Below are 12725 nucleotides of genomic sequence, written 5' to 3'. Positions count from 1 at the left end.
GGGACTGTAAATGAAATGAGATGAGAAAAAAATTAAGGAAATTGTGGTGTGTAATTTGATGGTTACATGGAGATTACCATTGAAATTGTGTTGATACAATTCTCTACGCTGTTCCTTCCTAGGCCAATCAATAGAGATTACTGGCAGACACTGCAACCTAGATTTTCTATTCTATTTCTCACATTTATTGTTCTGTTGACAAACTGGACTTGAGCTATGCATTTAGTTTGAATTAAAGGCATCACATTAGTTCTTTCCTCATGAATCCATAGTATATTGAACATGATTATGTTTAAAATATCAAACTATAACAGTTTATGTCCCAAATCTATGTTTGCCTTATTTCACAAAATCCATTAAGTTCATATTAAATTACTGGTTTTTGATAAAAAAAAATATAGTAAGAGTTGACATGTGATATAGTTGTTTTTTAATTGGCAGTTTGAAATTTAAAAATCGCCTTTAACTTTGCATTTCTTGCTTATTATACTGTATTTATCAGCTACAAAATAAGGAGGAAATCACTAGTCAGTATCAGATTCTGTGATCTGAAATAGCTTGTGCTCCAATTTCAGAGTCTTGTTTCTGATTGCCTTGGAAAACTACAGCCCAAAACATGCTATCTCACTTAAGATGATAATTGAAAAAAGTGGATGAAAAAAAAAGTAATTCTGGGGGAAATGTATTAAGATGTAATAGAAGCTGGGTAATTGGATAAGTTGACTTAAGCACAAAGTAACACCATTGTTTAATGTATGGCTAAACATAGAAGTGGTATTTGAGAATCTATTTAATCTGGAGGAAGACCATACTTCTTGGTTTTAAGCAATTAAGCTCTTTATCTTTCCTATATTCAGATAGAGGACACTTTTCATTTCTCAAAGGTAATTGTAAAGGAAAATTGTTTGAAAGGAAGATACATTGATATACATTAATTCATGGATTGAAAGTTAAAATCAGACTTGATTAAGTTTGATTTACTTCATTTCTTTCTGTATTTAAAGAAAAGTAGAGTTGTAAATGAGAAGTAAATGCCATTTACTACATGAAAACTCGTAGCTATATGCTGGGCCAAATAAGAGGAAAATGTAGAAAGTTTTTATGAATTCTAGGTATATGATACAATATACAAATCCATATAAGTTGTAGAGCTGGGTCATTCATGATTTTATGGGCAAAATTAGAAGATAATGATTATACTTCAATTTGAATCGCTCTATCTTTAACCACTTGAGCATGGGATTTGTTACTTCTCTGAACATTATAATAAGTAGACAAGTAACATGCATAACACACGATAGTTGAATCACATTTGAAATCTTCATGACTTTGTAACATATATTTTACTTGTTTCCAGTGACAGAGATGCTTGTAAATGTATTGAATATTTGCTCAGATGACGAGTTGATGAGTGATATCGACGACACATTCGAAGGTATGTTTCTTACTGTATCGTGCATTGTCATTTATTTGTACCTTTTCCGGGATGTTCGTGTTTTTTTCTTCATGAGACATTCTTATAAATATTTTGTCATGATTGATAGTTTCAATATCTGCTTATAGAAAAAACAGTCCAGCATACTATTCTATGTATTAGCTCTGTACCATACAAAACAATAGTCTACTGTATATGTATTGATAGTTATTTGAAGAGCTTTATTTGTTATGTTACACACAGTAAAAAATAAAAATATATTATACAAAACGATTTTATCTATATACTAACATTTGGATAAAGTTACATTTGACAGATTTCTATACTGCCACTAGGCTTTTGTAATGTATTCTCATAAAGAACAAAAAAGAAACAGTTTCATGTTTCACATCAGCTAAAAACTATCATGCATTGATTTTTCAAAACCGTTTTACTTTGAAATAATTTTGATGTTTTTTTGACCTGATATTTTATTTTTGGATAAACTTTCAAATAAGTATTCTGTTATGCTGGTCTGATAAGGTATGAAAATAAATAATTTCTGGAGCATATTTGTCATTTTATCATTTATTTTCATCAGTTTGACAAATTCTGGTTGAAAAAAAAAGTTCCGTTATTGTTTCCTTTCTCAGTTTTTTGCTTGTTTGTTGATTGGTTGGCTTTTTGCATGATTACAATTATTTTTTCAACTTTATATATTTAAAAGATATATTGTCTAGTTTTTGAGGATACTGTTGTAATGTAATTTGCATGTATTCAAAGCTTCTTCAGCTTTTTTCTGCTTTCAAAATTTCAATATTGCTGATCAAGCGGAAAACAAAAATATCAAAGCCAGTCTTTAAGCTTGATCAAAAAGCAAAAAAGGTTTTTAGATATACAAAGCAAAAGCAAGGAAATATCAATCATATATGTAATATTCTGTGTAACAAAGTACTATCAGATCAATTTGCAAATTTGCTGTTGCACACTAAATCTGTTTTATCTTTTTTTTTGTCTGTTACATTTTTTTTTCTCGTCTCTCAAGATTATGAACAGCACATTTGAGATACCTTGTATAAAAGGAAGATTTTAAACCACTTTTATTGTGAATTGTCTACATGCACAATTTTAAGATGTTTACATGTATGATATTGTTTTTTTTTTCACCGACGATCACAGGCGATAATGATGGTAGGGGACTTTATACAACTTATTGCATGATTTCAAAATTTCCTTTGAATGTGCTTTGTAGTATTGTTACTCAGCTGATGATTTCTACTGTTTTTTTTAGCAATATTTTTTTTTTCATCTATGAAATCACACCATTTGTATTAAGTTTTTGGTTATTTTTCTCTCAAATTTATTTTGCACCTTTGGTGTTTTTTTTCTTCTCGATATTGATGTACTGTCAGTATATACATTCAAAGCACATGTTTTACAAGTCACTTTGACATAACTGTTGTAACGAGTATAAAAAAACCCCAAAAAGCTTGAAAAACAAAACAAAAGAAAACCAGCAGTTATTCAAAACTTAGTTGTCGGAAACCATCCTGATTGATCACATAAGATTTGCAGCATGCTTTTCCCTTATTGAATGATGTTAAGGGTTGTTCATTGGTTAGTTAAACAGTTCTTGTGTATTTTATCTTCTATAACTAAGTTGAACAGCATTCACAGATGTTCTCTGTTTTTTTGCATGCTTTTTTTCTGCAGCTTCAGTAATTTTACTGTTATTGAATGGTGTGACACTTGTTATATTTTTCATGTTTGTGCACTGTTTTATAGGTTTAATTTATTTGTCTTATTTTCTAGTGAATAATTGATAGTGATATCTCCCATCATTGTTTGCGCAGCATCAGCGCCGGTAAATTATCTAAACTCCTGTGATGAAATAACACAGTTTTAAGCTTCTGGCCTGTAAAATTGTTATCATTTAAAACAGCAGCATTTGAAGCTGTAGGAAAGGTCTCAGTAAAAGCCAGATTAATCAGCATTTTATTGATCTGAAGTAGTTTTTTTGTACATTTTTTTTTTTCCATCTCTCATTGCCTTCAAAACAAGCTGCGGTGAAAACAACAAGTCATGCATAACGCTGCAATTTACAAAAAGCTGTTCCTGTATGAATAAACAACATATTAACACCCACTACATAATTCCCAAAGCACAATAAATCAATAGCAAAAATTCTAAAGTATAATGCTTTTGGTGAGACAAACAAATTTACACGAGTAAATACAGTGCCATAATGATTTATTCAAACAAGAGGAAACATTACTTTCAATTCAATTGAATTAACTATGGCGATGTAGTTTTGGTGTCGACTTGCCAGTTTTCTAGAACACTTAGCGAAAATCTTTCAGCAGAAATGTAGGGAAATGGAATCTCAATTATTTAGGATGCTTGTTGTAATTATTGTCACAGGTCTGGATGCAGATCTTGTAAATTCGTGCCAGGTATGATTCTATCAGAGAAAAGCATATATCCTTTGTCTTGGAGAAGTATCTTGCTGTCACACTTTGATGTTCTTACTGTCACATAAAAATTTTAATGACCAATTATTCTAGCCATGCCATTCTTATTTTGGTTTAGGTAGTTGCATTCTTGTTAACAATGTAATGTATGTTGGTTAAAAGAGTCTTTCAGTGTAAGATGGGTATTGGAATTAAGCTTATAGATAATTATATTTAGAAATTTCCATCATGTGAATTAAATCATTACACAGGTAATTGTAAAGATTATGCAATGTATGTCGGAATCATTTTCTCTATTGAAGTGCTGCATAAAACATTAGCATCATGTGTGCATATCCATAAATATGCATAGTGCAACATTATATTGGCAGTACTGCAAAGTGCAAGAATACAAACAATTTTCCACAATTTCCCTATTGATTTGTCAGTTACATTCTTCAAAGAGATCGTTTTCGTTTGTAGTTATATACTTAGCGGATATTTTTATATCCCTAATGGCCTGAACTATGCAGGAGAGGCTTGTTATAACTCTCAACATGCTGGAACTGACTGACCTTTGTTTTTGTCACATTTAAAGAGCCAGGCCAGCCTGCACATTTGTGCAGTCTAACCAGGCCAGACAAGCTCATATTTCTAGCTGGGTATCTCCCAAACAGTTCCAAAATGGAAGCTTAACAAGACTTAGTCCATTTAAGAAATTCAACAGGTTATGGGTTAATACTCTGTGAATGATAGCAGCTATAATGACACAGCTTTGACATCATGGTGTACACCTTCCTGTATATCCATGAAGTCACAGAAGACCATGTGCTAGATTGTAGGTTGTATTGTAGTCTTGTAAACCCTTAACTATAAACAAAGGACAGTTCCATATCCAAAGCAGGACAAATCTATCATACAAATTTAGCGGAAAGGTTAAAACTGCCTGCTTTGCTTACTGATTTCTGTCTGCTCAAATTATTGGTTAAGATCAATAGAAATTGCATTAACGTTTCCTATAGTTTGTAGAAAATTGAGCTGGTGGCATTGTGGAGGAATTAATCAGGACTGTCATATCATAGCCTTGCGTAACTGTCACTACCTAGACCCGTGAATGACAGCAGTAATTAATTGGAAGCTGAGAAACACTCAAAGGCATGCTTAAACAGTTGCCCTGTCTATTTTCTTAAGGTCTAATATCAGACATTTCAGGTTTGTTTGCCATGTGTTGTATTAGGTTTCTAGATTTTCATAATAATGTCTGTTATTTTTTTTTTGTTTGGGTTCAATTGAATGATCTTACCACAGATAAAAATCTCTTGTTATTTTGTTTCAATTTTATACAAGCTGCTGCCATTTTGCTGCATTCAATTTCATATCAATCCTTGTCTCATGTTCTCTAGTCGAAACCTTCAGCCTGCTGTCTATCCATGTGACCTATGCAGACAAAAATCAACTAGCATATTTGTGCTGTCTGATCATTATACTATACTGTTTCGCAAATCAGTCAATAAATATTTTGAAATTTCCCTATAAATAATCAATGGTGCCTGCTCATGTCTAAAATTATGCACAGAGGGGCACCAAGTGAAGCTAGAAAGGCGCTCGCATGACTTTCACCTTTACAGTGCCAGTGTGAGTTAAAATGAAACAACAAACTTAACTGGTGGCAGAGATCTGTTGTGATTCAGGTTTGGCATAAATTTCAATTCCTTATTGAATACAGTGAAAGTCTATTTATGCAATGTGTGATATATTTAAAGACTTGGCATTTTATCCTTTCTTTGTTTATGGTTGCCTTGGATAATATTCAGATAAAGCAGTTAACCCAGATTAACCATATACCAGAAACATAATTCATGAATTAATTGTTGACAATGTATTGAACAACATGAATGTTTTCCTCAAGCTATAGAATTTCATACATGTTATTCTGTTGTCACATTTTATGTTAACCATACCCATATCATTACTGTGAACACTGGTTTCATATTTCTTTATAGGAAGCCTATTAGTGGGTAATATTGATTTGCTATATAAACAATTGCCCTATTGATGTGATATACAGATGCAATTTTTATGATGTTGTAGGAGGGTGATTTCCAGAGGGAAAGAATGCGTGTACCTGTAGTATGTTAGAGTAATCTATAACCTGTTGCCAGGCTGACAGGCAAGAATTTTCATTACCCTGTGAAACACTCGTCTGTAAACATCAGCTGCAGCTCTCTTGCTCCATCACTATATCTCTAAACTTGCTACTTGTGTAGCTTACAACATGAACAAAATAATCCCTTCAAAATAAGCTTTTATATATATTTGAAAATGGCCATATTTATTTCTATAGAAATAGATGCAATATTTCTTGCTTATTCTACTTAATGTATTTTGTATGTTTAAAGGACATGTTTATCAAAAGATATTGAATTTGCTTCCTTGTATAGTTTACACTGACTTATATAAAAGCAAGCCATTCATATTTGTAAGTGGGGGAAAAAAATGAGAAAAACAAAAATGAATGATTTTTTTTTAATTAAGTGTTTAGAGTTAGACATTTTTCCTTGAAAATTCTTCCTTAAAAAAAACTTGAAGTATTCAGAAATGTAGACTTATATTTGTTTATTTCTTCATCAAACCTGATCCATTATTATCTGGTATTGATGTCTTTATTTAATTTGGAACCATTTTCCAGAAAAAATGTCCTTTTTGTCCATTTGTAGAATTGTGGTTGATTGAGTTAGCGGAGTTATTTGACTGCTGTCTTCTTGCATTGCCATCATTGTCAGAGATAATACTGTTTACCAGAATTATCTGTTAGTGGACAGCTGTGATAGAGATTGATGTCCAGCAATAGTAACATCAACTGTCAGCTTATACTCCGCTTTAATAGCTTTCAGTCACAACATGTCCACAGCCTGTTGCCCTCTAAAATAACTCGCAATTATTGATGTCAACCACATCACATGTCAGCCAAAACAATGTTCTTGACATTAAAGGTAACAGTTACAATAAAAGTTTCGAGTGAAAAATGATGTCTTTCTTTATTTTTGGTTTAAATGATGATGTGTGATTTTGTTTTGAAACAATGTTTGAATAATTAGGTTGGACATACATTGTACTTTTAGTCCATTTTCATGCCCTTTTGGTCATATGGTTAGAGACTACAAATTTCAGATATGTTGGCAAAATATTTATGACCTACTTGATGTCACTTGATGCGATTTGTCTTTAAAATAATCCAAGTATATTATCCCATCATAACATTAATGTATAAACTTGACTCATAAATTCTTTGGTGTTAGATGAATAAAGCTGTCATTAGTGACCATTTTAACTGTAAAGAGATAGGCTTGCACTAATATTTGTTGAAAATGTCTGCCATTATTTCAAAGGCAGAGTTATAGGACACTCTACTGGGACATGAAAATATATACTGGTGCATTAATTTACTCCACTCTTAGACAGTGTTATTACTGTAACAAAGTTACTTTCCTTGTCATTGGCTGTAAATAAATTAACAGAGCACTGCACATGTAATTTGTCTCTGAAACATTACAGAAAATCATTATAAAGGGGAAATTGGTTTACTTTATTTTTAAGTAGTTTGATTTGTAAAATTACAGTATATAGTCTATGTAATAAAAATTTTTTGACTAAAAAATATTTTTTCCCTCCCAAGACCAAGATCATGGCCTGCACTGTTTACTATTCTTTCAATTTTCCTGTAATATATTGTTTGATTTTATTAACCTGTCAATTCCATACTCATTATACGGTCAATGCACAGAATATATTAATATTCGATAAATGTTCGGTAAATTCCGTGAGAGGTACGCAGTAAGATGTGATTAAATTCATCTTGTTTATATGAATTAGATACACTGACCGTTATAGCGCAATAGGGTAAACCACGGGTATATAATATCAAAATGTCCTACATCATGTAAGATCGAGACAGTGTATGTCCAGGGTTTTTTTCTTATTCATAACTATTTTCAATTTTTCTGAAGTTATGGTTGTTCTGTTTTTAATATGTTTGTTGTACTCTTTTGTAAATACTTTATTTTTGTATATTATTGATACTGAAAATTCATTCGGATTATAATCAATAAATGTAATTTCAGTGCCGTAAAATACCATACAAAATGTGACAATTCAGTGTTTCTTAGTTGTTTCATTCCGTGTAGACATTTTTGCAAGCGCTTGACAATTTTCTTTAAAATATACCTAAAATAAAGAGAGAATAAGTCTAAAAAGAATGTCAAAAAAAGGGATCGAACCTCGGACCTCTCATACATTAGGCAATTACTTAACCGACTGTGCTATTGCGGATGTTACGAGAACCTTCATTAAGTTAGTGGGAGTTTTCCAAATGTTAGTGATATACTCCATATTAATTCTCGTAAAATAAACGGACAAAACCGAAGTGGGATCGAATATTTAAATGAGTGCTATAATGTATTCATTATTGACAGGTCAATAAAATCAGACTATAAAAGTCCAAACACTGAGAGATGGACAAGTCAGTCTGGTGGTCTATCTGGTGAGGGTTAAAATAAAAGTGCTTATAGACCTGCTGTTCATGTGTTGGCTGTATATTGTGATAATCATACTGCAAGTTGGGATATACGCAGATTTAATTTTGTTTATCAAAACGGCTGGTTTATCCAAATAAAAAAAAAAATAAAAAAAAAAAATGTATCTTAATAATCTACGTCTAAAACTTTGAAAATTTGTATGCTTTGTATAATGCGTTGTTTTATGTTTATGTATTTACTTTTGTAAAATTGTATTAACATGTATGTATGAGAAAGTTCAAAACATGAATTAATCTGTTCTTTTCTGTTGATTTTTGGAAATATGTGTCAAATATCACTGTAAATAACTCCATCTGAAATACAAAGAAGAAAAAAAACTTATATCCCAACTTGAAGTGAAATTAAATATCATATACAACGAACCGGTATAAGTTAACATCTTTATTTAAAATAACATGATAAGAAAAGAACGTGAATTTTTGACAGATTTGTTTCATTTCAATTTTATTCTTTTGTATATTTTTTACAGTTAACCTCTATAGTATATCCTACAATTACCTTAATGGTATAAAAAATCAGTCTATAAATATTGTGTTCTGTAATTATTGTACATTGCCTAATGCCTCCAGTGTAGACAGCTCAGGATGTCGCAGCCAGTCTATATATAGCATGTTATGACCAGAACAAGATGACCATAAGATTTACTGTGCTACTGTTGTTTCTTAAGTTTGCTTTGTTTTAGTGTAAAACATGTGCAAGTTTTGTGACTGATACATGTGCAAATCAAGGGAAGGAAAATAACTAAAACAGTCCGCCGCAATTTTGGTCTCGTAAGGTTTCAAGAATTGAAGCAGATATTTGAAAAACAGTGTTTGAATTATTGTTCAGTGTATTCAAGATATAAAATGAATATATCTAGAAGCTAGTTATACAATCAGGATGTTTACCTTAATTTAAAAAAGGAAAATCGCTATTTAGATGCTTTACTATAACCTTTTTCTGCATCAACTATTATAGTGTCTGTCAAATGTAATGATTGTTAACCCATACTGATTGACTTCTTTAATGTCATTCAATTATGAGCGTGTTTTATTAAGATCTTGCACTGTACAGCACATTGCTTACTTTTTTTCTTGTGCATGCATTTTAATTAGGGTCCCGCAATGGTAAGTGGATGGCATCCTTCTCCTTTACGGTATGGCTATGTAGCCAGCTTCAACCTTGCCTCTCTACAATAGTAGAATAATAGACACCCCAATCTCTGAGATGATGGCATTCTGCTGAGTTTATACACCCGTTTAGGTCTAGTTTAATACCATTTGCACAGATATTTCAGGACTGTCCAATATCAATTGTATTGAAACTTGAAAGGTATTTAACTGCTAATTTGATGTCCAGGAGATGTTCTGCTGAAAGTAAAGTAGTGTTTGACAGATTAACAAAAACTTGGTATAGTGCCTTCATTTCAGGGTTTGAAGCCTGCAAGCTTAACTTAGATTAAGTAGATTCATTGATTGACATAGAAATGTCCGGTAACAAATGAAAGTACTGCTTGTGCAGCTGATGGCCCCCATCTCTACCTCTCTCTGTGTCTATCTCTGTAGTTCTAACTTTAGATATGTCTGCTCTCTTGCTTGTGTTTGTTTACTTTGTGTTTCTGTGTGTGTATGTGTTGTGAAATATTAGATTACCTTGATAGTGTGTGTTTGTGTGTGTATAGATGCTTTAGTTCTCTGTATAATTCTTCTTCTTAAAAAAATGCCCCAAAAAGCTCCACCTGCCATCCAATCATGAAAACATGATATTTATCAAGGACATCATCAGTAATCATCTATGTTAAAGACACATCATTTCTCACTTAATGAACTGTGAATTGTACTCTTGTTCATGTAGTAATGTGCTGCCAACAATGCAATCTTGTATATGTTGAAATAAGTTGATTAGTTGTCAGCTACAACAACTGTTTAAGAGATAAAAAAGAAAGTTGGTTTGATGTCAGTCTGGCAATAACTTATTGTGACCAGTACAGAGCCAGACTAGGCTGTTCTTCTATGTGCAGTTTTATCAAACTCTTCACGGTACCGTTGGCTGCTCAAGTTAAGCATTAAATGAAACTTAAAATAAAGTGTAAAATAAATGTATTTGGTCAGTTCCAAAAACGAAGCAGGTTGGTCTGTTGTAAAATTGTAGCTATGTAAAGGTTAATTACAGGCATTATTTTGTGATGAAGCAATTAACAATATGCTAGGCACATTCTTGTCACATCCCAAGCGATACATTTCCATAGTTAATCACGATTCCATTTCCTTCATTATTGTCATTCTACTCGTACATGCCATTTGAACTAATTATTTTTCTCTGCAATTTTTTATCTGATTTTTATTATTCAATAAAAGAAAGCGCTTGCTAGCTGAGAATTAACTGAGGAGAAATGATGACCCTATTGACAACAATTTCTTGTTTTTATGAGGTTTCCTGAGTGATGTAAATGTTATGTTGGTCATAAAACGTGCTCCGAGTTACTAGGGGACCACTTGTTTTATCAACAGATAAATTATAAGAAAAATAATTGTTTTGTTTACAATATGAAATTCTTTTTTGCTGGTTTTCACAATAGTTTTCTAGGGTAGGAATAAATAAAGGGCATAATTATATAGGCTGTTTTAAATTATCTTAACTTAATTTATGGTTATATGGCATTACTTTAGGCAAAATGTCAACTTTATAGATAAAACGAAGTGTAACTTTGTAACAATTTAACGGTTAAATCCTTTTGTGTTTGAATAGTTTTAAAGTAAATATTTTCAAACAGATAAAACAAATAGCAGTGAATCTACATGTGAAGAGAATGATGAAAAGAGTAAGTATATAAAGAGGCGAATGTTTGAACCACAAAGCCTGAACTCCGGTCACTGAGTTCCTGAACTGTTACAAGCTTATTGCAAGAAAAACAGCTTGCATACACACTTGAGAATGAGTGAACAAAATATGCACTCAAAAAATTTGCATAAATTCCGTTTCAAGTTTCCCCCATTTCTGTTGTTCTTGGCATAGATCGGAATGTTTAGAAAATATGGTAAAAACTGCACTCAGCTCAGTGATGCACAAATACACCCTCAGGTTCATATGAGCAATTTCTTACAGCTTCATAGTCTACAAAAGCTCCTTTCATCTGTTTTCCATAATTAAGAGCATTGCAAATATATGTTACAGAATAAAAACATTTTGTAAATCTTTTGTCTCTTGTAGCCCTGTTAGTTGTTGGATCATTTAACTTTGTGTAGATTTAACTTCTGTTATAATACATCTTACCACTTCCAAAAAAATTAATTGCAGCTGAAAATTGCAGCTTAGGCATAATCTCGGCACGCAAAAGGAATGTCATAGGATCATGCAGGATTTTTTTTATGACCATTAATTTTCTGTTAGTCGAATTTATTTCTGCTAGTTCTTAACATAGCAAATTGTATAAGTTTTGTAAAGTAGAATTTTTCAGTTTTTAATAATAATTTTGTTTTAAGTTCTTTTAAGGTATATAAAGCAGCAGTATAAGCTTAAAACAGCTCGTGTATTTTTAGGGGAGAGCAAAAATTGGTGCAAAATTGATTTAAACATTAAAATTTTATGAATGTTTTATGCTGTTGTAGTTTAATTAATCCATATCTTGCTGGAATTGAATGGAATTAACCTATGTCATCAGTATAGAACCAAACCATTGTGCACATCACATCTCTGCAGTCTGACCTGGCTCTATTCTGTTGGCTGATCAATTCAAAATTTTCACCCGGATTATATATCACGAAATTAATAATGGAACAGTTTCAAAAATTGAATTATAGACAACTATTGTATTTGAGAATTTCAGCAGGTTATGGGATATTAACACTTGGTTTATTCATGTAATACTTTCTGTAGTAATTCTATGAATGTTTGGCATTCTTAGGACAACTACAGATTTTATCACATGCATAAACTCATGTTTATTGTAGTATTCAAAAGAAAACATTTTTTTCTGGGAAAAAAAGATTACAATTAAACGCTATTTATTTTGTGAACATTAAAAATGGCATAATTGTTTATATAATTAATGAATGCTTTAGAATGGTTCTATGTAAATACAACAAGTATTTATTGATTATGTAGAAATATGAAATTTTTTCATCATTTTAAAATCGTTTGTATTGTTTCTGCTGTATCTTTGCAGTGAAGCCTGCAAGAGGTATAAAAGTGTGTACCTAGATGACATCAGCTACTAAACTGTTCTCGCATAATCATTATTAAATCATAGGTTGCTAAGTCATAATCAGCGGCAGATCATTGCAAAAC

At 31.7% G+C, this 12725-nt stretch overlaps 1 protein-coding gene across 6 annotated transcripts in view; it reads left to right on the top strand.

The window, feature by feature from the left end:
- The window catches only part of LOC132740887 (protein phosphatase 3 catalytic subunit alpha-like), a 51340-nt gene that overhangs the window by 22057 nt on the left and 16558 nt on the right, over positions 1–12725 (top strand). Inside the window, exons 10-12 of one of the 6 annotated variants that reach the window (XM_060728938.1) lie at positions 1358–1435; positions 9554–9565; positions 12604–12618. In XM_060728938.1, the coding sequence (XP_060584921.1) occupies positions 1358–1435; positions 9554–9565; positions 12604–12618 (105 nt within the window). Of the gene's footprint in view, positions 1–1357; positions 1436–2593; positions 2606–9553; positions 9595–12603; positions 12619–12725 lie in introns of all 6 variants that reach the window. The other 5 variants (XR_009627223.1, XM_060728945.1, XM_060728955.1 and 2 more) reach the window with 5 other exon arrangements.

This window comes from Ruditapes philippinarum, unplaced genomic scaffold, assembly GCF_026571515.1.
Source record: "Ruditapes philippinarum isolate M1 unplaced genomic scaffold, ASM2657151v2 ctg179_1_1_1_1, whole genome shotgun sequence".
Taxonomy (NCBI): Eukaryota; Metazoa; Mollusca; class Bivalvia; order Venerida; family Veneridae; genus Ruditapes; species Ruditapes philippinarum.
Note: the sequence above shows the minus strand (reverse complement) of the source record. Positions and strands in the feature narration are given on the sequence as shown.